This window comes from Porcisia hertigi, chromosome 7 (assembly GCF_017918235.1).
Source record: "Porcisia hertigi strain C119 chromosome 7, whole genome shotgun sequence".
NCBI lineage: Eukaryota > Euglenozoa > Kinetoplastea > Trypanosomatida > Trypanosomatidae > Porcisia > Porcisia hertigi.
In genome coordinates, this window is record NC_090566.1 from 69,567 (window position 1) to 96,623 (window position 27,057).

Consider the following 27,057-nt stretch of genomic DNA (forward strand, 5'->3'; position numbering starts at 1 on the left):
AACAACAACATGTGGGTCATTTTGAAGTGAGAAACAACATTGTGTGTGCCCCGTCAGCGCTATCTCCTACATCATCACTGTGTATCTGCCGTTGCTTTTTCTCTCTCACAGCCCCCCTCTGACACGCAGCAGTAGACGATAAACGTTTCCGCATCCGAGGTGTGTTATTGGCGGTTCTAAAGATGTGGTGTGATAGACCACACTACAACCCTTTGCTAGTGTTGACACCCCGTGTGTAGTGGACACTCTCGCTCAACAGTGCTTCTCTTGTTCTCGTTCATGTACTTTTGCTGATGACGTCTTTCTGCCTCCCCCCCCCCCCAAAGGTCCTGTGACTCATCGCAACTCCTACCGCCCCCCCTTTTTTTTCACTATTCCTCACCTCTCCCATAACAAGCACACACTGATATCGCTGAAGCCGCTTTCTACACAACCGCGCGCGTATGCTCGCCAACCTGTGGTGGCTGATAGGGGGGTGGGCAGTGTAGTAGGGAGAGTGGTTTGTTTGTGCGGACAGCGGGGGACGGCAGGCGTGATCGTATCATGTGTTTGTGTCGGAGGGAGAGGGAGAGGGAGAGGGAGGGAGAGGGAGGCACAGTAAGCGCACCGTTCTCCTCTGTATTTCGACATGTTTGCCCCTCCCCTTCACACTTTCTTTCATGTGTGACAGGATTACGGCACCTGTTGCACCGAAGACGCTACTGAATGCGATTCAAGGGGGAAAGGATGATCTGCGGTCCTCGAGGCCTATAAGTAGATTGACAGCTGGTGAAGGAAGTATCATTGAAAGGTGCGATGCTCTATGTGGAGACTGCTTTCTAATGACTTCGGGTGTTACTCTGACTGGGGTGACTGTGCCACACTGTTTCCTACCACTAATTGGTTGCCTTGCACTCTTGCTTGCACCTGCGTCAATGCTTATACGTTCACCAGCAGCCATGATGTGCCCCTGTCTAGCCCATAAGTGCTCTTCTCTCTCCCTTTTATCCTTTCTTCGCACCATCACCCCACCCATTTACGCAGGTGGGCCCCCCTTTTATTCTCTGCAACATCTTGCTGCGCTCTCAGTTGGCGAGCTGTCTATGGTTTTGTGTTGGCTATGCACGTTTTCCTTTGGTGATCTCTGTGTGTCCCAGATGATGGTAGTCAAACTTTAGCGCGGTGCATCAGGGGAAGTTTGCCACCGGTGCACTGGGAGAAGACAAGCCACCACGCCCCCCTCCCTCCCCGACCCCATGCCAATGCCGAACTACTATTTCGTGGCGGTGACACAGTCAGTTACCTTCGACGCAGAGAGCTCAGAGCGATTGACCGCTGCTGGTGTCGGCGGGCGGGTCCTGGATGATGCTGCGCCCAACCAAGTCCCCCAGTGAACACGTTCGTATCATTTATATGATGGGCATGATGTCAATAAGGCACGGGCATATATCTCACCCGACTCCCGCTGCTGAATGAGGACTGGCCTCCTGACTCGCCTCTCCCTCAAAAAAAAAAAAACCGAGGGAGAGGGGCACTAAAATAGGAGGAATACGTAACCACCCTAAGCGTGAAACCGTGCGATATCCTCCCCGCCCCCCCCCCCCTCTCCCCTTTCGGGTGCGCCTACCGCGCAGCTCGCGCGCTCCACGCGCGTGAGGCGTGCAGGTGTTCTTATTTTGACCGTTTTCCGAGGAGTGTTGCCGCCCACATCTGCTCACCTCTCCTTCATTACACCCACGTCATCACGACTTGTGGGCCCCAACATTCCGCTTTGTGGCGCTCCCCCCCGCCCCCTTTTGTTTTGAGGGGTGTCCTGTTGCTCCCTTCTCGTCCTAGTGCATATCCCCATCACGCGCACGGACGAGTGCCCCGTGGGCTTCGGTGGGGCGTCGACGAGTGAACGTGTACGTAGCACGCGCGCACACACACACACACACACACACACACACACACACACAAACAAACATTCCTCTTAACATCACCAACTCCTGTTCTCCTTGGCGCGAACACCATATCATTTGTGGTATCCGTGAAGCGTGCGCATGCCCCGAGTCATCGGGCCTGTCGCTGGGCGCACCTCGTTCGGCGTTGATACTTGCGCCATTTTCTCGCTGTCTAGACCGAATCAACCCTGATGAATGTGCTGCATTTAACTTGACACGGATCTCCCCTTTTCCCTCTCCGATACCCGCACGCAGCTGGTGAGGTCCTCTTTTCCTTTACTCCTCGTCTGTGAGTACTTACGGTGAACTGGCATCGGCTGCAACCCTCACCAATTAGCAGCTTGTTTTATGCTTGTACTCTTCAAGACTCACACTTTCACACACACACACACGCACGCACGCACCACGACCCCCTCCCCCCAAACCCTCCAGTGGACATACAGAAGTGGTTGAGGAGCAGGCGCTGTACACCACGCGGACGCCCTTGTCATCGTCGCCGCCGGTGCTGCGGTTGTTGTTCCCCTCCCCCTTTTCGCATTGTGTTTCTTTGGGTACTCTCTCTCTCTTTGCGTCTTCTCATATCCCTTATCCATTATTCTGTGCGTCGGTCTCTCTCTTCGTCGGCAATATGCTGCGCAGGTCTGTACGATGTCTGGCGATGCGCAACAGCAGGCGCGAAGACCTCGTCTTCAGGAACATGCACGGCTTCACACCCCTCAAGATCAAGCGCATCGATGACCTGCACCTTGTGGCGTACGAGATGGAGCACGTCCGGACCGGTGCTCTTTACTACCACATCGACGTGGATGACAGTAATAACACGTTCTGCATCGGATTCCGTACACCAGCGGAGAACAACAAGGGCACCTCACACGTGCTGGAGCACACGGCGCTGTGCGGCAGCAAGAAGTATCCGGTGCGGGATCCCTTCTTCATGATGCTCAAGCGCTCCCTGAGCTCTTTTATGAACGCCATGACCGGGTCTGACTACACGCTGTATCCCTTCTCTACCACCAACTGCAAGGACTTCCAGAACCTTCTTGACGTCTATCTTGACGCTGTTCTCCACCCACTGTTGCGCGAGGAGGACTTCAAACAGGAGGGGCACCGAGTAGAACTGGAGGACAAGCCGACGGAAAGCGAGGGTGCATCTTCCCAATCGACAAAGTGCACACGCCGGCTGGTGAATAACGGGGTCGTATTCAATGAGATGCGCGGCGTCGTGTCAGACCCCAGCAACCATTTTGTGCACGCGCTGATGCGAAACATGTTGCCGCACACCCACTACACGTACGTGTCCGGCGGCTACCCACCCGACATTTTGAATCTTAGCTACAACGAGCTTGTGTCCTTCCACAGGCGTCACTACCACCCAAGCAACAGTATTACGTTTACATATGGAAACATGCACCCTGAGCACCACATGGCAACATTGAACTCGTTCTTTTCAGGTTTCACGCGCACAGCGCCGGTCGTAGTGCCGACACTGGCGGAGCAGCACCGCTTCACGCACCCGCAATTCGTGCAGATGGAGGGCCCGCTGGACGCAATGGGCAACCCAAAGCGGCAGAAGCGCGTTGCCGTCTCCTACGCGGTACCGAAAGCAAACAACAAACTTGAGGATGTCGTGGCGCTCAGCGTGCTGGACAACCTCCTTTCGAGTGGGCCTAGCTCCCCTATCTTCAAGAACCTTATTGAGTCGCAGATTGGCAGCAAGTACTCCCCGATGCATGGGTATGCCTTCTACCTGTCCTCCCCGATCATCACTTACGGCGTAGCGGGAGTGGACGAGGAGCATCCAGACGTGGAGGCTGAAGTCCTTCAAGCGGTGGAGTCTGCGCTCCGAACAGCGCAGAAGGACGGATTCGACGAGAGACGCGTGCGCTCTGTCATCTTTCAAGAGGAGCTGCAGCACCGCCATCGATCCGCGGATTATGGGCTCAACACGTGTACTGGACTGTGTGCGATGGGCTTATGCCGGGCGCAGAACAGCCCTCTGGACTTCATCAACTGGCTGCCACACCTCCAAAGGCTGGCGGACGACAACGCCGCCTCGCTGCTGCCGCGCATCGAGTCGCACCTACTAAGCAACCCCCACCGCGCTGTCTTGTCTATGTCAGCTAAGCAGGAATATCTAAACAAATTGCAGGACCAACTCAAGCAGGCAGATGAGGGTCTGAACACGTCAGCGACAGAGGCGGACAAGGACCGTGTAGAGAATGAGATGAAGGAAGGACGCAAGCGCCTCCACGCCCCACAGCCGCACGATGTGCTGCCCACCCTGCGCATCAGCGACATTCCTGTCGAGGCGTTCGCGGAGCCTGTGCCGCGCCGAAGCTCTTTCTCCACCAACGGCGAAGTCTACACCATTACGCACCCGACAAATGGTCTTGTGTATGTGCATGGTCTCATCCCTTTCCACGAAACCCTCATTAGCGCAATCGAGCGCGGCGAGCTGGCGCAGGTGCCGCAGAACATAACGTTGCTGGCGTCACTGCTCGGTGACACCGGTGCCGGTGAGCTATCCTACAAGAGTCACTCCATTGCAGCAAAGCTGTTGTGCAGCGGGTTCCACTTCGCGCCGCTCCTTAATGAATCCTACCAACATAAAAACATCACCATCACGGGCACCAGCTACGGTTTTTATACCACGAAGGAAAAGTTGAAGGAGGCGCTGGATTTGTTGAGTGTGACGTTGCTCGAGCCGCGCATCAGCGCCGAGGATCCCGACGTCTACTCTCGTGCGCTGTCGAAGCTCAAAATGGCATGTTCTTCGGCAATTCACTCATTGCAGATGGATGGCAACCGCTACGCCGTTACCCGCGCCGTGGCGGAGCTTACCCGGCGCGGCGAGCTACGAGAGCACTGGTGGGGGCTCTCTCAGTCTACGCACGCGTCGGAGATGCTCGAAAAGCTTCAGGGCAGCCCGGAGGTAAGCCGCGAGGCTGTGTGTGCGCTGCTGAGTGACTACGCCATCTTTGCGCGGGAGATGGCGACCAACATGTCCCACAGTCTCGTTTGGGCGACGTGTGAGGATGCGCACCGCGAAGAGGTGGAGCGGATGCTGAAGGAGTTTCTCGACACCTTTTCACGGGCGGTCTCTGTTGTGCGCACGCACCTGTTCCTGCCGCCGCACACCACGGAGAAAGGGATTCAGCAGATCAGCAAGTGTCTCCCAATCGATACGTCTTTTGTGGGTCTGGCCATGCCAAACAAGTTGAACTGGGAGTGCCCTGACCAGGCACGGGTGCGAGTGGGCGCTGTCCTGCTCAGTAATGAGTACCTGCACCGCCGAGTGCGAGAGGAAGGCGGCGCGTACGGCTCCAACTGCTCCGCTACGCTCCAGGGAGAGGTTGGCGGCCTCTCGATGTCAAGCTACCGTGACCCTAGCCCAGAGCTCACTGCGAAGGCCTTCCTCGAGGCTGGTGATTGGCTCAGCGACCGAAAGAACGTCACGGCCGAGCGCGTCAACGAGGCTAAGCTGCGTCTCTTCTCCTCCATCGACTCGCCCTATGCAGCGGATTCGTATGGTGAGGCGTACTTCTATAATAATATACGGCAAGACGTGAAGCAGGCGATGCGCGATGCTCTACTCTCAGTGACACCAGAGGATGTTGTGAGAGTGGCCGAGTACTTCAAGCCTCAATCCACTACCGTCGTCAGCATACTCCAACCCCAAAGCGTGTCAGCCGATGCCGCCGCAGTGCCATCTGAGACATTGTAAATCTACTTAATTGTGTAGGGCTGTCTGCGCGGGTCTCCGCGGCATCTGATTGCGAGGCGTATGTGTCACGTGAGTTGTTGTTTTCAGCTACACGGGCACAGGGGCGGTGGCACCCCCCCCTTTCACCCCTCCCCTCCCCCGGTCCCGTTAATAATACAAACGCAGTCCCTACACCCGATGCTTCACTTATTATTATTATTAGTTGTGTCGCCATCGGGATGTCTATTTTTTTCGTGAACCAACTTTGATAGGAAAATGCTGAGAGGAGGAAGAGAGGCTGAGTATGTACTTGGCTCCGTGCTTATGTTAATGAACACACATGTGTGTGTGTGTGTGTGTGTCGATACGCGGGCGAGGGTTGTTGCGTCTTTTCACTCCGAGGAATGGAGAGCAACAGTCGCCTTTTTTTTCGTAACCATTGCGTGTGCGCGTACATCGACTGCTCGAATGTTTTTAGCGTCTCACCTTCGTACCGTTGTCATTCTCCCCACCACCACACACCCTCTGCCTTCAGCGCCCTCGATCGCCTTACCTTCGCCTCCTTGTCTATGTGCACAGAGTGTTACCCCCTAAAAAAAAACGGCACAACGATAGTTGGTGTGTTGTGATGTGCTTTTTATTTTCTTTCAGCAAGTGATGCCTAAGCACATATTTGCACACCACTGGCCCCCCGCCCCCCCCCTCCTCCTCCTCTCTCTCTTTCTCTTTCCTCCTCCAACCGGATACACCGTCACACACACACACACACACACACTCACACACACACACGCTCATCTAAGCGAAATTTAACGGTGAGTCGCCCTCTTCTCTTTTCCAAAACGATCCCTCTTAGCGCTTCACGTAAGACTTTTTGTTTGCGCGCGCGCTCCTGTTAGACTGTCGAGGCGGCGACGCTGCGCCCCCTCCCCCTCCCCCTTCCCCTCCACATTGGGGAGGGAGGAATCCCCGCTAAATCGCTGTTTGTCCAAAAGAGCACATTAAGGAGGTGCTGACATTCGCCCCCGCCAGGGCATACACGCAAACTATCTGCAGCTTCACTGGGTTAGTCAAGGGGACGCGACTGCGGTGGCACCAGTGCATCGGGCAGACAACGTGGACTGGGATGCAACCATGACTGCCTGCCGTAGCGGCATCAACGGGGAGACGCTGGCTGTTGCACGTTCATCTACCCGAGCCGCACTGCCCCCGCCCCCCGCCCCTGCGTCACGCCCCGCTCTCCATTCGGCGTCCCTGTTTTATTGCCTCAATTTTTCCGGCTCTTCGTGGCGCCACCTTTGACTGCTTTCCTCTCCGCTCCTTATTGCACACATCATCGCCAATCGACGTGCCGCACACACGGTCGCAGACAGCCTCCGCGAGACCCTCCCTTCCTCCGCACAAAAGAACAAAACGTCTGAGCAAACAGGGAATATTAGCAGCGGAGCGGAAAGGCGAGCTCCACCATGCATCTGCGTCTCTTCTGCTTCCCCCCTTCCCCCCACATTGCAATATGCTCGCTGCAGCTGCCTCTCCGCATCTATGCACCCTTTCGATCATCACGTACACAGACCACCCTCTCTCTTTTTTTTGTCTGCCCGTTATTTTGAGTAAATCTCACACACGTATTTGACATGACCGCGTCTGCGCGCCGAGGTTTCCCGCTTTGACTGTCTCTGCTCTTCCTCGTCTCAGCTGTTCTCGAGCGTCTGCGGCCTCTACTCCCCCCCGCCCCCTACCGTCCGGAAGGATGTGATATCCAGCGTGACCCCTCTTTCCCACACCCCTACCCCTGAAATCAATGCGACGGCAGGTCTCGAATGCGGTGCTGCAGCGTCTCCGCACAGCGCCAAGAGCCTTAACGCGTGTCCGACGCGAGAACACCGTGGGCAGAACGGACAGCATGAGCAACTCCAGCGGCGGACTTGCATCGTCGTCATCGCTGTCGTGCACATTTCCTATTGCCGTTTGTGATGAAGCTCGTGGGGCTCTTTTGCTTCCCGCACTCATGGCGCAGCCACCATGCATTGGAGGACAACAACGCCCTCTGTGGGCCACGTTGGCGGGCTGGCTTGTCGGTTTTTTACTGTGCTTTGTGGGCGGCACCACAGTGGTTCTCTGCCGCCCGTACAACACACCGCCGTATCTCATCCCGTACTACTTGCGCGACGTGCGCTCGCGTTTTCAGCATTACGCGTCGGTACGGAAACGCAAGGGCGGGCCCATGTATATGACCGCGGAGGATTTTGTGTTGGCGCTCTTGGCCTCACCGGAGAAGACGCTGCCGCACCGTGCGGTTGTGCAGGACCTACAGCGCCTCTTCGAGTCGATGGACGCGAATGGGGACGGCTACATGAGTTTTCCAGAGTTCCGCTTTCTCATGAGTCTGCTGACAAGCGATGCGCGAGAAATGGAAGTGCTCTTCCGCATTGTGGACACCGACCAGTCGGGCGCCCTGTCTTTAGAGCAGTTTGCCAATGTGCTACGCGGCGTCACAAGGGACGAGGCGGTGGTGCATTCCTTGCTGAAGCCCTCGACACGCCACAACGGCATCGTCCGGGCACTCTTTGGCGACGAGGCGGCTCCGCGTAAGTGTACCTTCAGCGATCTACAAACTGTTATCCATAGTATCCGCACCGAGGTTTGGAAGGCCGAGTTCCGTCAGTACGACCTGGAGCAGCACAACTGCATCACTGCCGAGCAGTTCGCTTCGCTGATTGCAAGGCAGGTGCTCGGCTCCCACTTGCCCTACTACCTGGCGGGCAACATACGCCGCATGCACGGCAGCGGTGATGTAGTCACGCTAGACATGTGGTTGGGTCTGAACGAAGTGATGCTCCACGCGGAGGAGCTGATGACTAACCTGGAGATGTTCTCCAGCAGCGGCATGTCGGTGACGAAGCGAGACTTTCGCCGCCTCATGTCTATTGCCGGGATGCCTGCATTGCCTCAGGCAACTATCGACATCGTGTTTACGGTCTTCGACAGGAACGGAGACGGGTCAGTGGAGATGGACGAGTTCCTGTCCATTATGCAGAAGAAGGTCACCTACCACTACACCGTTTCACCGCGTGAGCGCAAGAGTATGACGAAACGCTTCCGGGAGTGCACCGGCAGGGTGCTCGAGGATTTGGTCTGATTCGCCCGAAAGAGGGAGAGGGAAGGCACAAATACCAGAAATCAGAGGGGGGTATGTGCGCCGTCTGTGTGGTGCGGCTTCTGGACCCCCCCCCTCCAAAAAAAAAGAAGGGGGGTGTCTGGACAGTAGCCGTGGCGGCAACGGTCAGTCCACCAATGCTTGAACATATGCATTTTTGGGGCGCTGCACTACACGTACATGCACTCTACCCCCCGCCACCCTTATCTTTGTCACCCCCCCCCCTCCCCACGTCTTCGCCCTCTCTTGCGCTGAGGCCTTTTGCAGAACTGCGCCATCCAGCCCTTATATGGGAAAGCACACTCCTGCTAGCCGGAATGTACGCTTGTGTGCTCGTATAGGTGAGTGAAAAGAAAACATTGAAACAGCAAAAGACATCGACCAGAAGTATTGTTGGCTGTAAAAGTCACAGGAGACCCCCCCCCCCCGGGGGGGGGGGTGCAGATTTGAGTGCATACTTAGACAACTCCCCAGTAGACGGTGCAGAAGGATTCGAACAAGTGCGTCAGGGCTGTCAAGGCCCCCCCATCCCCCTCCCTCCCTCCCCCCACTCAGTTCTCCACCTCTGTGACATCATTTTCAAGTAGCGCGTGTGGTGCCTCACCATTTCCCCTCCTCCTCAGTTCAACTCCCCCCACCCCCCCCCCCCACCGCCTTCGCGCTTTTTTTTTGTGTACAGTGTCCTCTTGACTGTCTTTGTGGTTGCGAGCCGTTACTGCCCTCCACCACCACCCCCTTACTCCTACCTTGTATCGACCTCCCCCTCCTCTGCCACAGATCCGGCATACACCTGCCACGTACGTACCTCTCTCCCCCCTCCCTTCCTGTGGTGACGGCTGGGCTCGGAGTTGCCCCCCCACCCCTCTGCATACCAACACACCTCTACTCACTCCAAGAGGTCTCCCTTTTTTTCCTGGCTCTCGCTTGAATGGACAGGGAAAGTACCGCACGCCCACCAGCGTAGGCTCACGTAAAGCATCGTGTGCGGCTCGCCAATATTTTGAGTCGCCTAGCTCAAGCTTTCTCTCGACCCCCACCCCCTCACTGGCTCTGTGTGAGCTGCTGTTGTGCCGCCCAACATGGCGCACCATCAGCTCACCAATGCGGAGATGGAAAACAAGGTGGCCTTTTTTGTTCAGCTCAATGCCTTGCTCACACAGATCCACTTCGTGGTGAAGAGCGAGGCCCTCAGTAGTGCACAGCGGGCTAAACTGAGTGACCTCTGTAGCGCCACCGAAGCATGGCTGAATGACGTCAGTGCTATAAAAAACCAATGTCCTTCCACCACCGACTCGCTGCCGCTGCGCCCATCAGCAACAGAGCTTCCCGGACTAGCACCGGGAACAGTGGCAGCCGGCGTGCAGCCAGACGAAGAACAGGCAGAGGATGCATCCACCTCGGTATCAAAAGCAGCAGCTGAAGGGCCACTGACGACCGCAGCGACATCTACCGGGGAGGCCGCTAGCGCAGAGGCTCCCTCATCCGCCGACGCCTCTGGACATGCACCTCCGTCGCTGGCTTCGTCTGGCAGGTTTTCTTTCAGCGCAGAAGTCACTGCCTCACATAAGCTCGTGGATGAGCGCAACCTCGCAGGCCTTGCGAATTACTTGCGGCTGCTCTTTAACGGTGACTTACCGGAGAGGGCAAAACTGCAGACGTTTGGGAAAAGTCTTGGGCGCCTGTTGATGGTGCGGTGCTGCTCAATGATTATGGCGTCCCTCCAGCACGTCGTGCACCACACGTACACTGGCACCGACAGCACGGGCGAAGCCACTTTGGAAGACGGCGTGGAGGCAGCGGTCTCCCCGCACTTTGTTCAGTTTGCAAAGGAGATTAACGTGGCCACAAGGACTATGCTAGCGTGCATTCAACTCGTCACTACAAATGCCGTCCCATCAGACGCGGCCAGTGCTCGCTTCCCCATGCAGTTGTGTGTCGACGTGGTTAAGCAGACACGCCGCGCACAGATGTGCTTTCAAACACGCATAGAGAAGGAGGAGCTGCACCTGCTGCAGAAGTCCATCATGTCCACAAGTAGCGCCGCGAAACCGGCGGAGGGGTCAATTGAAGACGTAGACGCTGCGCCGAATGCGTTTGAGGAGGAATCACCAGAGCGCATGGCCACATATGCTCAGAGACGCATTGACGCTCTGCGGCGACAATGGGGGCCATCGCTTGTGCACAGCGTCCGCAACATTGGCAGTGTGATAAAGCCATGTGTGAAGTTCCTGACATTGGTGGCTGCCGTCCGTGCTGAGGGAGCACCGGCGCCGCTTCTGGCGCTCAAGAAGGACGCTGCCCAAGATCTTTGCTCGCTCTGCAGGGCCGCGATGCCGGCGGCAGCACCGGCACGTGGAGAGACTGGACTCGCTAAGCTCTCCTCAACCAGCGACTTGGCCGCCGTTGGGGCGTCGCCCTCCCGTGTGGGCGACACTGCTCCGCTGACGTGGCGAACTGCGGCGAGTGATGTCGTCACCAACCTCGGCAGCAGTTTCTCCGCTGACTACCTCGCTGCTGTGGCAACGTGCTGTGGAGACAGCAACGAGGGCCAGCTGCTTGCTACTCGCCTATTCACTGATATGCTGCAGTATGTTGCGGCGCACGACGTGCCGTTGCTGCGGTGTGTCCTGCTAGGAATTCAGTGGTACCGCGCCGTGTACGATGGCATTCTGAGTTGCGTCGCCTCAGCCCAACCAGCTGTTCTGGCCGCGGGTCTGGAGGCGCTCGGGCTGTTGATCACAACTTGTCCCCTCAATATTGGCCAGGAAGTGGGCTTCCTTTACACCAACGTTGTACTACGCCTGCTAGATTCCCCCAACAGTCCGTATTACGTGAAGCGCACAATTGCGCTGCATCTCCTCATGACCTTCATGACCCACAACAGTACCGTCCCCGCCGGCGGCGACCGCGGCTCCGTTCCCCTTATTTTTCATCTCTACCGTCTGTACGACCTCAATGTACACGCACATGGCCTCAACTTGATGCAGCAGCTCACCAACACCCTTTCCCGCATCGTCCGGGCGGCGCCTAAAGAGGAACTCATGCAAGATGCCAACGTGCAGGAGCAGCCGCGCCTCCAGCAGGAGGCCTCATCAAGTGTTCCAGCGCCGTCAGCACCCGCCTCGGTAGTCGGAGCTCAGTCGAACGAGACGCAGCGTCGCGCTGGGAAGGTAGGCAGCATTCCATCCTCCGAGCCGTCATCGACGGCGGCCGTTCCCAACCTGGCCTCGTTCTCTCTACCTGCTATGGCGCTGTACGGCCTCGTCCGGATCGCTGAACTCACGACGACAGAGGCACCACTTGAAGAAGAAAGCGGCAAGGCGATGTTCGCTGAGCTGCCTGTCGTTACATGTCGCGAGTCAAAGCTCAAGGAGCAGCAGGAAGTGGACCTCTTCAATGCGGCACCCAAGCGGACGATCTACCGGCTCTTCAACATAACTGCTGAGGAGAACACAGTGCCTGTTTCGCACGCCAACTTCAGCATTCAGTGGGAGCACAAGCTCCTCCCTCCGCTTCCGTCTGCCGCTTCGATGGAAAAGGTGGAGGCTGTTGCCGACTTCCTCTCCCAGACAAGCTCACTCAACCCTGAGGCGGTGGCCGAGTTCCTGACGACGCCAGAAATGTTTCCCCTGCACGTCTGCGCGGCCTACTTGGGGCGTCTGCCGCTAGCCGGGTGCAGTGTGCTGGAGGCCATCAATGAGCTTCTCATGCGGGTGCAACTGCCCAAGGAGGGACAACGCATCGAACGGCTGCTCGAGTACTTCGCCGCCGCCTACTATAAAGCGAACAGCGTAGGTGGCATCGACAGGGATGTATTTCCCTTCAAGAGCGACACCGCAGTGTTCATTTTCATTGTCGCCACAGTGATGCTGAACACCAACGTCCACAACCCGTCCGCAGGGACTAAACTGGATCGGAAGGCGTTCCGCAGTCAGCTGCGCTGCTGCAATGACGATGAGAGCTTCGCCGACAGCTTTGTGGACGAAATCTTTTTTTGCATCAGTACTCGCCCACTCGAGAGTGTCAAAGGCGTGACGGTCAACGCGACCGCGAGCACCGAAAGCGCTGGCCGTAGCGCCTTCGACATGTTTTTTGTATCTCAGGAGGAAAAGCGGCAGCTGGCTTTCGGAGTGGAGGTGCAGCGCATGGTGAGCGAAACCCAGCAGCTATTGAGGCTGCACACTTGTCAAATGCCGCTCGCCCCTGCCCCAGGCGCCTGGTGGTGCGCGGTAGTCAAGGATTTCTTCCTAAGCACCTGGTCCTCGGTATGTGCCGTCTTTGGCCCTGCCATGTACGAAGGCACCACGACAACACCTTTGAATGTTCTTCTGCCGTGCGTGCGGGGCCTCCAGTCGCTGCTGCACACGGCAGCCGCATTCGACCTGTCAACGGAATGCACGGTCACGTTGCTTACACTGCTGCGCATGTCGGAGGTGACGCCGGTGCAGGAGCATTGCTGGCGGGCGGTGTTGGTGGTGGCTTCCATGACACATGCCATGAACTTTCCTGTACGATGCTGGGTTGCGGTGTGCCAGCTCATGCTGGAGGTGCGCCGCACGTCGACGGCGACGACTCCGCCCCTGATCGAAGACGTCTTCACACGGGTCGAGCGCATCACGCGCCTCAGCATCGAGGCTGACGACAGAGGGGCTCCTGTCGACGTGGCGCTCAAGACGAACCGGCCCAAGGAGGCAATCCGACGGGTCATGGAAGGAATCATGACCACCATCAGCAGCTACGCGGTTGGCGATGTGGCAAGCCTCTCTTCTGCGCTGGTCGTGCTGCGTCGCGCCCTCGAGTTCACGCGCATCGTGCATGGCAAGCAAGCCATGGACATTGTCTATTTTGTCAATGCGCGCGAGTTCACCACGATTGTAGTGCCAGCCTACTTGGAGCTCGTGAAAAAGCATAGCTCCAGCGACGACGGACTGCAGCTGCTCTTTGAGTGTGTAGTGGACTTGATGTGCACAATGTGGGTTTCCTATTCGACTCACCGAACCACAGCCCCAGCATCCGCGGCAGAGAAGGCTGAAGCAGTGGCGACGACGGTGCACACCGCCCCGGCTGAGTTTTTACAGAGCTTTCGCTGCCTGCGCAATATATATGACGTGACCCTCCCATCCGCTTCTGATGAGGCGGCGACGCTGCTGCAGATGCACACGCTACAAGCCGTGAAGGAGGTGCTGTCGCGCATCTTACGCGCGGCGGAGATGATGTCCGCAGATCACGATCTTTCCCTTCGCACGATGATGACATCGTGGCAGGAGGTGTTGTATCCTCTTGCCATGGCGTTGTGCGATCGCAACAGCACCGCCACCGAGGCGGGCAGTCTTGCTCTGTTAGTCCTGCGGAAGTTGGTGGCGCTCTGTGGCGGCACCGGTTCCGCGTCCTCTGATCGACTTTCTGTGACGGTGCGCGGTGCGCTGCTGTGGTTGCTGGCGCAGCTCGCCTACATGGGCGGTATGTGCGGAGACGCGGACAGCGCTCAAGTATGTGTGGCACTGCTGAGCAGTATCTGTACTGCAACAGTGGCGATGTCCGCGACGGCCGCGTCGTCGTCACTGGGATGGAGCGCAACCGTTCCTGTCTCCCCAGCGATCGCTCTGGCGGACCCGATCACCTTTGCGCAACTGCTGGAGCAGCGCGATGCATTCACGCATGAGGTGGTGGTCTGCATGGAAACCAACCCCAACTACGTCGTCCGGGACACACTAGCGCGGTTGTGCTCGCTGCTCCTATGCGAGCGGGAGCAGACTCGAGCGGAGGTGGTGCACCAGCTGCGCACCCTCTCGCTGCAAATGCGACCGGGGCAACTCTCTCCTCTGGTGCTGGACTTGGCGGTGGTGGTGTTGGAGGGCACAATCGGCCACACAGAGCATCACCACACAACCCCCATTACACACTCGAGCATCCTTCCCTTCCTCTTCTTCCAAATTCCAATGCCGGCGTCGATGCGGCGGTGCTCGCAGTCGTCGTTTCGAGCTACCTTGCCAACCGCTCTCGGGCTCCTCTCGAATGAGCTGCTAACCGGCCTCAAGGAGGACGATCTCCCAATGGCTGCTCAGTCAGTCATGCAGCGATGCCTACTGCCGATCCTACTCAGTCCCAAAAGCCCATATCAATCTCGCTTTCTCGCTGTCCGCTCCCTCTCACGGTGCATCGCTGTCTGCCTGCAGCAGAAGAGCGCAGCGTTGTCTCCACGACTCGCGCAATGTGTGCTGGACTGTCTGGCGTTGGCGTTGTACGCCGTGCGCGTCCCGCTCACGGCTATAGTGTTGCCCGACACCAACTTCGTTGGTCGGCGCTGGTTGGAAACACCGATGACCAATACTGTGTCAGCATGGGAAGCCTATTGTGCCCAAGCCACCCACACGGTGGAGTTGATGAGCCAGGCAGAACCGCAGTGGCTCGTGGGCGGGGCGGGTGCAGAAGCACCGGAAGCGGCGCTGGGTACATGCGCAGCAACGGCAATTGGTGAGCAGAACGGTCAGGCTGCTAACCCGACACTGAGTCGTGGTAGACGTGCCGGCAACGAGGAGACGCGCCGGGCTGTCGGTGCTGCCCTCGTCCCGGATGAGCCTCTCATTGAGTATGTAAACATGCTCGTCCAGATATTGGCCGGCGTGCCAAAGGAGCTACAGAATGTGGTCACGAGCGCTGCAGCGGCTGGCAGTGCAGAGAAGACCTCTGAAGTGATTGAGGACAGCTGGGCTCTTCCTCATGCGTCTCCACTGGTCTTGCTACAGTTGTGTCTTCAGGCGGCAGGCACGCTCTTTGCTGTGTTGTGGCGCATTAACCATCCGTGCGAAGTCGAGCAGTACGCGCTACAGTCGATAGAGCTGAGACGGGAGGCTCCAGCGTTCACCAGAAACAGCGGGTTGCTGCCACACGCGGCTGTACGTAGTGTCCTGCAGTGTTATTTGAAATTCGCTATACTGGCCTCGGAATACCCCTCTGACGATCTACTGGCGGTGACCACCGACATAATCGAGGCCATTCGGCAGGTGCAGACCATCTCCCACACCGCGGCACCGCCTTCCTTTGCAGACGGCGGGGGTGCCGGTGCCGTTACGGCAGCGTCAGACATTTCCTCACTCGCTGCTGATACTGCTTCCCTTCAGCGACTGTCGCCGCAAGAGCAACAGCATGTCCGTGCCTGCAACTCGGGCATGTACCAGCAGCTGACGACTGTTCTGGGGTATCTGGTGGAGCTGTTGACGGGGCAGTCAGCATCGGTTGCCGGTTGGACGAGTCGGCAAGAGGCCTTTGAGGCGATGGTGCTGCACCCGAAGTTCTTTGCTTTGCTGGTTCCGCTGCTGACGCCGACGGCTGGTACGCTAATCACCACGGTGCGCGATTACTTCGCATGGTACATCGCTCACGCACCGCTGCCGAGCCAAGAAAACCAAGCCGCCGGGACGACGGTGGCAGCTATGAAGAAGAATATCTGCAGCCCTCGCGGGGGAGGAAAATTTTCTCCGACTCCGGCAACAGAAAGCGACGATGAAAACCCGCCGACCTCGAACCTTCCAACAGTGAATGGTACGTCCGATGGCAACGGTCATGTTGGAGGCAGCAACGGTTACACCGCTGCGGAGTCCGCGACACCAATTAATTCGAGGGCAGAGCATACGCACGCACAGATCCCTACACAGAGCTCTCATCATTAGGGGTAATAAAAACGCGAATGATGGAGGAGGCTGAGGATGTAAAGGCCTAGAACACTGCAGCTTTGATCTTGAATGGAAAACATGAACGCCGAAGAGTCGCCGTGGAGCGCGCTCGCCACCACCACCACCACCAACACCCCTACATGCTGCAATAGCAAGACGGATCTCACATCACCAAAGGCGCGAAAGGTGAAACAGAACACCTCCGCATGCTTACGCGTGACCTCTCTCTCTTTGTCTGTATGTGAGTGCGTGCATGCGCATGGTGTACGTCTCGGGGGGCCGGGGGGGGCGGGGAGTGTGTGCCCCCTCCCCCGACACGTACAAAATATTTTCCTTTTTGATGGCGGTTGCAATGCTGTTGTTGGGAAGAGGATCAAAAACTACGAACACGAAAAAAAGAAGATACACCACACGCATAGGCACGTGCATTACCCTTTCAATGCCCACCCGTAGAGATGCCCCCCCCCCCCAGGAGCACAGCGTGAGTGTACGTCTGTGTGTGTGTGGCCGTTTACGTTTTCGCATATTCTTTGAGAGTCCGGGGGGGGAGGGGAGTGGCGCAAAGGCGATGAACACATCCGCAGCCTCCTGCGAATGAGAGCGGCAGCAACAGCAGAGTGCTCAACACACATCTATGCAGACGGTGAGTGAGTCTGTGTTTGCTTCAATGATGTGAGGGAGGGAAGGAGGGAGGGGTACTGCATCTGCGTACAGAAATCTCTCCATCTACACGAGCACGCACATGCGCTTTTGTTTTGATTCCTTTCCTTCGTACAATCGATACGTTCTTCTTGTGTCTGTTCTCTCTTTCTCTACTCCTTTGGACCACTCAAGAAAAAAAAAGCCCGACCAAACCGGGCATGTGTGCAACGACGACGTGCGTGCCGCTGCGCATCGCCATCGGCCTCTCTGGAGGTGTTGACAGCGCTGTTACCGCACTCATCCTACAACGCTGCGTTTACACCACGCAAGACGTGACCGCGCTTCGCTTCTTTGGCAGCCCACGAGTGCCGCCGCCACCTTTGTCCATGCTACAAGCAGTGGTTGAAGCTCGGGTACCACTCCACCAGGTGTTCAGCAAGCTGGTCACCGCAGGCGAACTGGCGAGTGCGGTTGCAGCTCACGACGCGAGTCCTGTGCAGTACTTCCCGTTCTTTATGCGCAACTGGCACGATGATAACGCGGAATCCGGGTGGTGTGCGCGATCCCGTGTGGACTATGATGATGCGCAGCGGGTGGCAATGGAGCTAGACCTCCTTCCACGAGACGGCACCCCTCTGCCACTGTACGACTTCTCCAGTGAGTACGCCGAGCAGTGCTTTGGGCGCATGCTGGATGCTTACGCTGCAGGTCAGACGCTCAACGTGGACATACTCTGCAACAGTAATATCAAGTTCGGTGCCTTGACGAGTGAGCTGCGTCGCACGGGATCGGTGTTCCGTGAGACACTCCTCGCCACCGGCCACTACGCGCAAACGCGGGATCTCTCCTGCGGCTTTCACAGCGGTGTCGACGAGGAAGAGAGCGTAACGTTGCTTGCACAGCCGTGCTCTGCAGCACGGGACCTTAACGATCAAACCGTGTTTTTGTCTCGAGTGCCGCCGTCTGCCCTGGCCAGAGCAATCTTTCCTCTCGGGCACCTCTTTACGTGCAAGGCGGACGTGCGTGCACTGGCGACGCACAGTTTTGGTCGCAGCGGTGGCACGTTGACGGTGCGTTCAGATGGGGGGCCGGAACAGAGCATAGCGCACATCTCCCAGAAGAAGACCAGCACAGGGATTTGCTTTGTCGGACCGCCATCCTCTGCCACTTGTGCCGCTGACACATCACGTAGCGCGCGCTTCCCCGCCTTCCTGAACGAGTACCTCCCGCCACCGCAGCCACTGTCCTTGTCATCGGCCCCCACGGTGTTCAGCGACGCGCTTACAGGAGAAGTACTCCTCGCCCCGCAAAGCACCGCGGAGCACCCCACCGGTACCCCATCGCAACCGATTGCATGCCATTCATCCCGTAATACTCTTCTCGAGACCCTTCGTGCAGACTACCCAGGCCGCCTCCCAGCCTACGCCTTCACCCTCGGCCAGCGTGTGCGTCTCGGCCGCCGCACTGCTGACGGGCAAGTGCGCGAGGCGTTCTACTACGTTGCTGAAAAGGTCTTGGCACCCCTGCCCCCCTCAGCGGTGGCTCGTGGTAACCCGGCGCCGGTACGTCTCCTCACCGAGGTGCGGGTGGTTGCCCAATGGAACGACCCGCTGCTCTACACTTCTCAAACCACGGTCACGTCACTCCACTGGTGGATACCACTGCCTATGCTGCATCAACGTGCCTCGACTAACCTTGAACACAACACGTATCGACTTAAGTGTCACTGCTGTACGCGGCATCAAGAAGCACTCCAATCAGCGATAGTGGAATGGCATGCGGCCGACGAAGAGCTCAGCGCAGATGCAGGGGTACGCGTTCGGCGTGCTCGCGTACTTTTCGATGCCCCTCGTCGTGCCGTGACACCGGGTCAGGCGCTGGTGGCGTACACGTCTGCCTTGACGCTCCAAGAAGAGTACATGAGAAGCCATGCCGCGTCTCACGATGATGCAGCGTCCTCACCGCTCGAGGAGATGGTTGTGATTGGGTCTGGCTGGATCGCACCATCTGACTCACCGTCACCTTGACGTCTCTCTGCTTACTGATAGCCTCTGCCCCCTACTCCAGCAGCTCTCCGAGCCACTGCAGCTGCAGTGCGCGCCGTATTTGCGGTCTAAAGCCTCGCCTCCCCTTTTTGTTCTGCTCCCGGTGTGTATTCCGGCCTCCTCACAGAGCCTGTCGTCGTCCAGTTATGCCACACAGCCTATGAAGCGCGGATCATCCCCCTCCCCCCTCAAAAAAAAAAAAGCTTCTCTCATCAACTGACACTCACTCATCTTCCACTGTTCAGCCTCCGCTTGTCCCCTCCCTGCCCCCCCCCCTCACACTTCCTGCTCCTCGTTCTACACGCACGACGACGACAACACCCATACACACAGGCCTCGCCTTACTTGCTTTTTGCCTCAGGCCCTCAGTGACACTCTCTAGAGCTGTCCCCTCCCCTCCCCCCACCCCACAAACTCCACACACACACGCACACGCACACGCGTCCTTGAGTGTGTATATGCGTATGTATGTGTGACATAAATGTGGCTTCCTTCATCAGTGGCGCGTGCAGCGCGGAACACGCCGGTGTCCGCGGGTCTACTCCTGTTTATGTGCCTCATCTTGCTCTTGAGCACCTCCAATGATGCCACGTGTATTGACATCGCACCCTACGACTTCTACCCGTGGCGATTCATGACGTATCCGTTTGCCATGACAACGGAGCAACCCTGGCGTATCGCCCTGGGCATAGCTGTCATCTTCACTGGGACCTCTGCGGAAGCAGCGACAAGCAGCAGCGAGTACGCCACCTTCATTATCGTCACGACAATAGCCACAGGGCTGATAGTGCTACTCATAGATCTACTCATGCATACCTTGCTGGGGCTTGTTGGCCTAGACGATGGCAGCAACAGCAACTTGCGCGGTTACACGGGTGTGTGGCCGGTTGCAGAGGCGATTGCCTTTTCTCTGTGCCGTGCGCGCGGCGTGTCGGCTTTCATCGGCCCACGACTGCGCGGCGGTCAGCTGACGCTCCAGCAACTCCCACTCGCTATTGTGTGGCTCGCCCTCAGCTGGGACGTGGCTTCGTTGGTGATTGGTCATAGTCTGGAGGACTATAACGAACACACTGAAGGATGCCGGGTTATGGTGGCGTCCATCGCATTGCTTGTGAGCTGGCTGTACGAGCGTGGCCTCGCCGGTGCCGCGAACAACGCCCATTCCTTAGAAATCTTCATGTACCCGAGTGCAGTAAAGAGTGGACTACGCTGGGTGAGCGGGCGCCTGCAGAGGCGGCTGCAGGCCTCACCACTGCGCTTTCTACTTGCATCTGAGGGCGGAGCTAGTAGTGCGGCGGCAGGGATGCCCATGCCTTTGTTCTCTCGCACCGTAGCGAGCACCGCGTTACCCAGTAGCTCCGCCACCACCAGTGTCTCGAAAACCACTGCGCTGCTGCCCGGCACAACCGCAGAGGACGCAGAAAGATACCGCCTTATCGCACGAGAGGCTCTCGCCCACCGACTGGGACAGCAGGCAACCTTACCTGCGACAGCCGCCGCGGAGGCGGGAGAATCGGACGCGAAGACGGCATAAGCGGGCCGTGGCTACCCAACATGCCCTTTTGGTGGTGAAGAGGGAACTGCGTGTGGCGGCAAGACTAACCTCCGCCTCCTCCTCCTCCTCCTCTCCCTCTTTCTGTTTTTTTTTCTGTTGTGTCGCGCGTTTTGTAGAAGTATGTGTGCCTGTACATGTCAAAGATGGAGTAAAAAGTGTGCGTGTGTGTTGAATGCAATCAAGCAGTGCACGTCTTCTGCCGCAATTCACGACTCGAAGGTGATGAAGCGAGGCAGCACCACAGGCGCGTGTTCCCTTCCCCCCCCCCCACCACCACACACACACACACACACATCGCGCCACACTTCTCTCTCCCTCTCGTCCCCCCTTCCCCTCTTCCCGAACACACACACACACACACACACCAACGTTGGCATAAAAGTACGCAAGACATCAGGGGAGAGACGGACGCGGAAGAAGTCGGTGCAGCTACACTCCTACTTATGCGTACAATCTCTCTAGGTGTACCTACACACACAAACATAATTATTGAGAGAGAGGTACAGGCATGAAGTGGAACTGGGGTGTTGTGCGGCGACAGATCATGGAGCTGCTGTTCGGTGCCACCGCCGAACAGCGGCACCATCAGTCACTGCACCGCGATCGGCGGCAAGCGTACGAGACTTTCATGACAACAAATGCCAGCGCGACTCTTTGCTCTTCCTCTCCTGGTCAATCAGCCCCGGCTGCCGCTGGGATGCGGCGCCGCGACCACGGATACGCCGCCACCAAGAAACAATTCCAGCGCATCCCTGATATGTTTCTCGACATTGAATTTTACTTCGCCATTACCTGCCTCGGTCTCTTCGATCACCTCATCGGGGTGCTGCTGCTGCCGCTAAAGCTCCTCATACCGTGGCGACGGTGCGAACTTCGTGACGTGATTACACTCTTTGTGCTTATCCTAACGCTGGCCAGTTACTGCGTTGCGGGTCTGGCGACGACGCAGCTGTACCCGTACCTCTACCACGCCGTGCGACGTACGTCGTTCATCAAAGTGGTGATGATATTTGGCATCCTCGATGTTACGGACAAAATGTTTTCATCGTTTTCACAGGACTCACTGGAAGTGCTGTACGCCGCAATCGACGATGAGTACACGTTTTACTGCGCTCGCCGACGCCAAACCAAACCACCACCAGCAGATGCCTCAACGAGCAAGGCAGCGTCTGGGAGTGGGTGTGCGGGTGGCGACGACGTTGGCTCAGCCACCGCCACTCAGCACACGCCTCCGTCGCGGTGGCTCCTCGCCGGAAGCGCGGTCGCCGCTTGCATCAGCACTTCCTGCCACTCTCTTTCTCTCTTGCTACACGTCGTCACGCTGAACGTCACGATCAACGCGGAGGGCAACTCACTGCTTGCGCTGTTGGTCGGCAACAACTTCACAGAACTGAAGAGCGTTGTTTTCAAAAAGAACACGCCAGAGTCGCTCCACAGCGTGTGTGTGCTCGACGCGCTAGAGCGAATGCAGTACATCGTTGTTTTTTTCGTTATGCTTCTGCACCACATGCACGAGCGCGTCACCGATTTTGCTGTTGCCGATGTCCTCGTTATCCTCTGCGTCGAGGTGGCCATTGACTTCGTCAAACACCTCTTCGTGTTGCGCTTCAACGGCATTCAGCTCTCGGTGATCCGCGCCTACTCGCAGCTGGCGTTGCTGGACTTAAGCTGTGAGAGGGTTTTGTGGCGACTGCCCTCGTTGGAAGTGGTAGCGAGCCGATCCAGTGGCGGTGCCACAGCGCACATGGAGGAAGAGGCGCCTGCGTTGCTCACGCCAGCTCACGGCTTTGCCCCAAAAAACGTCAAACGGACGGGCTTTGACGCCGTGGCGTATGCAGCGCTGCTGCTGTGGAGTTCTGGTCGAGTGGCAAGTTACCTCCTCTTCAAAGCGCCTCTTGTGTGTGTCTTGGTGGTGGTGATCCTCGCCTTACTGAAGCTGATGTTGTCTAGCATCATCTACGGCATGTGTGCTCGTTTTACTCTCCGCACGTTGGTCGTGGCCCCGCCGCGGTGGCCAGCGCCGCCGCCACCACCCCTGAGCCCTGTCCCTGCGCCTCGCAATGATTGCAGCTGCAGTGAAATCAGTACTAACCAGCGAGGGGGCGCATCTCTGACTCGCACACTGATGGCCTCGTCAGATGTTCGGCTGGGAGTCTCACCGATCAGTACCCCACCTGCGACACCCATTGGAAGCATCCTCAATGCTCAGATAGCCTCGGCAGCGTCCCTCTCTTCGAACAGCAAAACCAACCCAGCAGAGGTGCGGACTTTGGTGCAGCTAACGCCGCTTCTGCTGGCGCTGCTGAAGGTGGATCGCTTCGACCTACAGGCCGGCAAGGCGAAGCGCACCTACTGATGTTCAACCCGTCCATGTCGCTGTAAAAAAAATGTGAGGCCGTTTGTGCCTTCCAGATGCAGGCGCCCATCGCCCCTCTCGCACCCCCGCGCGAGAAACAAGAAGCGGACCTCCGTCCACCAGTGGCGCCCAGACTCAAAAGGAGGAGGGGAAGAGCGAAGATACGGAGTCGGCATAGCAATATGGAGTGACTCTGTGGAGGTGTTCGTCGGAAGCCGGTGTGCGCCGCGCGTGTTAGTAGCACCAACGGCACGATGCAGGGTACTGCTGCTCAGGTGTCATCTACCTAACCTGTTCAACACGATCTGCCTTGCTTTCCTCTCTTTTTTGCTTTACGTGGAACACTTCTTCGCCCTCCCTGCCACGACCCGACCCGACCCGCCCTGCTTCGCCCTACCTCGCTCTTGATCAACAGGGCTCTCGGGCATGTGCGGGCAGAGACGGCGATGCCGAAGTCATGCAGACTTGCCTTTCTAAACAGACGGCGTGTCACCTGACCCGAGCGTGCGTGCACAGATGGCCCCCTCTGACACACACCTCCACTCCTTCGGCTTCGTCGTCTTCTCTTCCCCCCCCCCCCACCCCACCCCGGGCCTTTGTCACTTCAGCTTCCCCCATGGGAGTGCGTTTGGTCGCTGCACACGCCCTGTTTTTTCTCTCCCACCCCTTTGTTGGTGGTTCATCGATGTGGGGCAAGTCGTGAGCCCCTCTGCTCATCCCCCTCCCCCAAAATGGCGCAGCAGCCCTCCTCAGCAATTAAAATCACGGGGCCGCATCCCCCGCTGGTCTCGCTCGTCAGGGGCGAGTGTCCGCCAAACCTCAGTAATAGTGTCAGCAACCATGTGACTGGCAACACTCGAGGCAGGAGAACATCTGGCGCCACCCCCTCACTCACGGCGTCGGCGTTCTCAGGGTGGACACAGACTGCGCCCGAATCGCCCCTGTCCGACACCACCCCTGCTGCAGTGGCCGATCGACCCAGCTGGAAGGCCCGGCTGTGGGCACGCCTTTTCCCTGATGACCTCACTGTCGATAAAAAAGGAGCTGTGGCCGCGCACAGCTGCGCAATCAGGTGCGCAGCCCATCCCGACGGCCGCGGTGCGGTTGCAGACGTTCCCACACAACCTTGGAATTACGTGGAGTTGCCCTTCTCACAGGTGATGTTGTTTCTGCGGCACAAGCAGCACATGGCGGACGAGTTACACCAGTGTTGCTGGTACCTGCCTTTCTTTGCTATGGTGGTCGTATTTGTGCTTATCGGCCCTGCGGCCGCCTGCATCCACCACACACTGGATGTGAACGCCGTCCACAAGGTGAATGGAGCGCAAGCCACCCTCGCCCCGAAGCTGCAAGAGTCCATTTTGCTGGACGCCTTCCGCATGGACACAGAGGTCGCCACCCCGAAAGATGTGAAGGCCTCCGTCGGCACGTTTGTGACGGGCAACAGCGCCCGATACCCGTGGGTGTACAGCTGGTACAACAACAAGGTCAACGCATGGTCACCGCAGCCAGACGCCAACGCTGCCGTCGACGAACAGGTAACCCGCGTCGCGGCATCGCATCACGCACCAGATTACATGCGTCTCTCCGCAGTCCGCACCCGACGCGATGTGCTACGGTGGCTGTACTTACAGCTACTGCCGCAGCTGTGGGATTGCAAGCACCCTAGCCACAGCCGTCCGTGGCACAGCACCGTGAAGAACTCGCACTACCCCGTCGGTGGCGTACGCATCATCAGTCGTCGCAGCGAGCCACAGCGCTCCGACGCTTCACCAAAGGCCCCGACCACGCCACCTCAGGAGCGCCAGCGGACTGACAAAACGCAGGTCGGTGTGGAACGGACAGCCCGCCTGGTGACGCCACTCCTGTCCGACAAGAGAGCCGCCCCGCCGATCATCCCCAGCCGCATCTGCGGACGTGCAAACCCGGCAATTCCATCCGAAAAACTGTTCGAGTATGACGCAGACGCAGGAGGCTACACCGCTTTGCTGCCCTTGGCAACCTCCTGCGCGGTCGTGAGCTCTGTGCTCAAGATAATGGAAACACCGAAGCGACGCATAGCATGGCCGGCGGCGTACAACAAATCGGTGGTGATGCGGGAGCTGTGGATGCAATACACCGAGACTGACCTCACGCCACCCGACGGCAATGCCTCAGCGGCAACAGCGAGTTGCGCGTCGTTTCTGTTTGATGTGACTGTGTCGGAGGTGCTCGTGCAGTATGTCCTGTACCGCCCCAAGACACGTCAGTACACTGTAGTAGAGATACGGTTCTCCATGGCTTCCGCGGGAGCAGTGGTGCAGCCGCAGCTACGCACCTTCAGCCTGGAGGCGCTACGGTGGACCACCACATTCACGTCGCTGGCCGTCAGCATCGTCTTGATCCTCACCACCCTTATGTACGGCCACCATCTGTTGTTGCGTATGGTATGTCAGCTCCGTGCGAGGCTCCGTCGCTTCCCTCGCCCACGTCGAACGCTACTACAGCGGCTTCGGTGTCTTCTAGCAGTGCTCGTCCACACGCAGAACTTAGTGAACATGCTGGCTCTGGTGCTGACCACTGCCATGGTGGTGTCCTGGTGGCACACCGTCGCCGATCTTTCCAGGGTGCCCCCAGAAGCGTACGCCAGTCGCGTTGAGTACCCGGTTGAGCTCGACCGGGCCGTGCGAGGTCGTGGCACGCTACTGCGGCGCCTGTCCGCTGCTTCGTTTCTGTCGGCCTCCGTTGGCCTTCTGCGCTTTGCTTGTGTGACGCCAGGGATGTGGATCACCCTCCACACCCTCGTCGTCAGTGTGCCTCGCCTCTGCCTTGGGCTTGGCGTGTGGCTCGTTGCCAACATCGGAGTTTCCATGGCAGCCGTGCTGCTGTACGGTAGTGCCCTGTCTGAATTTCGCACCTTCAGCGCTGCGTACGCGACACTGATGTACACCCTGCTGGATGGCGGGCGCCACCTGTTCAGCGCCGATGCGGTGCTGCGTCAGACGGGCCAGTACGCAATGTCCTCCTTCGACGACTCGCTGGCCAACGTGCGTGGCAGCTCCATCGGGTGCAGAGAGTCGGTGACGCTCGACTACCGTGTCTCGACGCTGGAGATGGCCAATTCAACTGCAACGCCCCTATTCCTGTTGGTCGTGCTCTTTTTCTACGGACTCGTGGGTTTCATGTGGTGCACCGCAACCCTGGCGGCGGGGTATCGCAGCGTGATGCTGTCCCCCGGTGCGGAGGCGCTGCCACTATGGGACGTGTCGTGGGCGCGCCTTGCGGTGTACCTGGCCCATGCCATCAACTGCGATTACGCAAAGGAGGTGCTGCGACGCGTGCTACTCGCTCGCTCAGAAGCCGTCATGCTGGCAGAGATGCAGTACTACCTGCGAATAGGTTGTGCCAGAGCGGCGGCGCCGGCGCCGGCGCCATTATCGCGACAGTTGCCGGCCTTCCGATCTGTCGGCAGCGACTATGACGCTTCACCGTCCGTCTGCCCCGCCAATGAACCAGGTGTCTCTCTGACGACGTTCCTCTGGATGATGCCACGTGAGCTGCAGCTCGAATACGGCGCAGCCCACTTGCGCCACTGGTGGTACACGTGTGTGGTTGCCGTTGGGGCAGCGCAGAAGTCCCAGGCGCCGTGGCTGCCAGCGCAGTGGCGTCAGCACTGGGAAGGGCAGCCTGACAGCTTACCCTCCTGGTTGCGTGCGTCGGTACCGCGGGACAGTACCATTGAGGAGCAAGCAGCTCGCGTTGGAGCGCGGCTGGAAGAACTGCCGGACATTATCGTCAAGTATGTCGAAGGGCGATGCATGTAAAGCTCAGTGGAGGGGGGGGTAGGCGCTGCCCACGTGCGGGATATCGCCCCGTGTGCGTCTTTGCATAAACTGTTGAATTTCTGTTTTGTTTGCTTACTTCTCAAGGTGTTTTGAGGGTCTCTTGTCCGAAACTAGGGCATATGAACTGGGCTGTTGATCCACATCACCCGCGTTCCATCGGGTGACGAGAGGACGTGCAAGTGG

General features: G+C 58.1%; 7 protein-coding genes across 7 annotated transcripts; all 7 read left to right on the plus strand.

Annotated features, from left to right (window-relative positions):
- Positions 1–2,550: 2,550 nt before the first annotated feature.
- On the plus strand, positions 2,551–5,646 carry JKF63_06372 (uncharacterized protein; the record flags this gene model as incomplete). Its single annotated transcript, XM_067902322.1, has 1 exon — positions 2,551–5,646. The coding sequence occupies one exon, from the start codon at positions 2,551–2,553 to the stop codon at positions 5,644–5,646; it is 3,096 nt and encodes a 1,031-aa protein (XP_067759343.1).
- A 1,777-nt stretch (positions 5,647–7,423) lies between these two features.
- On the plus strand, positions 7,424–8,761 carry JKF63_06373 (uncharacterized protein; the record flags this gene model as incomplete). The annotated part of the gene is made up of 1 exon (XM_067902323.1): positions 7,424–8,761. The coding sequence occupies one exon, from the start codon at positions 7,424–7,426 to the stop codon at positions 8,759–8,761; it is 1,338 nt and encodes a 445-aa protein (XP_067759344.1).
- A 1,097-nt stretch (positions 8,762–9,858) lies between these two features.
- JKF63_06374 (uncharacterized protein) lies at positions 9,859–16,449 on the plus strand (the record flags this gene model as incomplete). Its single annotated transcript, XM_067902324.1, has 1 exon — positions 9,859–16,449. One exon carries the CDS (start codon positions 9,859–9,861, stop codon positions 16,447–16,449), a length of 6,591 nt encoding a protein of 2,196 aa, XP_067759345.1.
- An 863-nt stretch (positions 16,450–17,312) lies between these two features.
- On the plus strand, positions 17,313–19,121 carry JKF63_06375 (uncharacterized protein; the record flags this gene model as incomplete). The annotated part of the gene is made up of 1 exon (XM_067902325.1): positions 17,313–19,121. The coding sequence occupies one exon, from the start codon at positions 17,313–17,315 to the stop codon at positions 19,119–19,121; it is 1,809 nt and encodes a 602-aa protein (XP_067759346.1).
- A 499-nt stretch (positions 19,122–19,620) lies between these two features.
- On the plus strand, positions 19,621–20,673 carry JKF63_06376 (uncharacterized protein; the record flags this gene model as incomplete). Its single annotated transcript, XM_067902326.1, has 1 exon — positions 19,621–20,673. One exon carries the CDS (start codon positions 19,621–19,623, stop codon positions 20,671–20,673), a length of 1,053 nt encoding a protein of 350 aa, XP_067759347.1.
- A 529-nt stretch (positions 20,674–21,202) lies between these two features.
- Positions 21,203–23,050, plus strand: JKF63_06377 (uncharacterized protein; the record flags this gene model as incomplete). The annotated part of the gene is made up of 1 exon (XM_067902327.1): positions 21,203–23,050. The coding sequence occupies one exon, from the start codon at positions 21,203–21,205 to the stop codon at positions 23,048–23,050; it is 1,848 nt and encodes a 615-aa protein (XP_067759348.1).
- Positions 23,051–24,210: 1,160 nt separating this feature from the next.
- JKF63_06378 (uncharacterized protein) lies at positions 24,211–26,853 on the plus strand (the record flags this gene model as incomplete). Its single annotated transcript, XM_067902328.1, has 1 exon — positions 24,211–26,853. One exon carries the CDS (start codon positions 24,211–24,213, stop codon positions 26,851–26,853), a length of 2,643 nt encoding a protein of 880 aa, XP_067759349.1.
- Between the last annotated feature and the right edge of the window lie 204 nt (positions 26,854–27,057).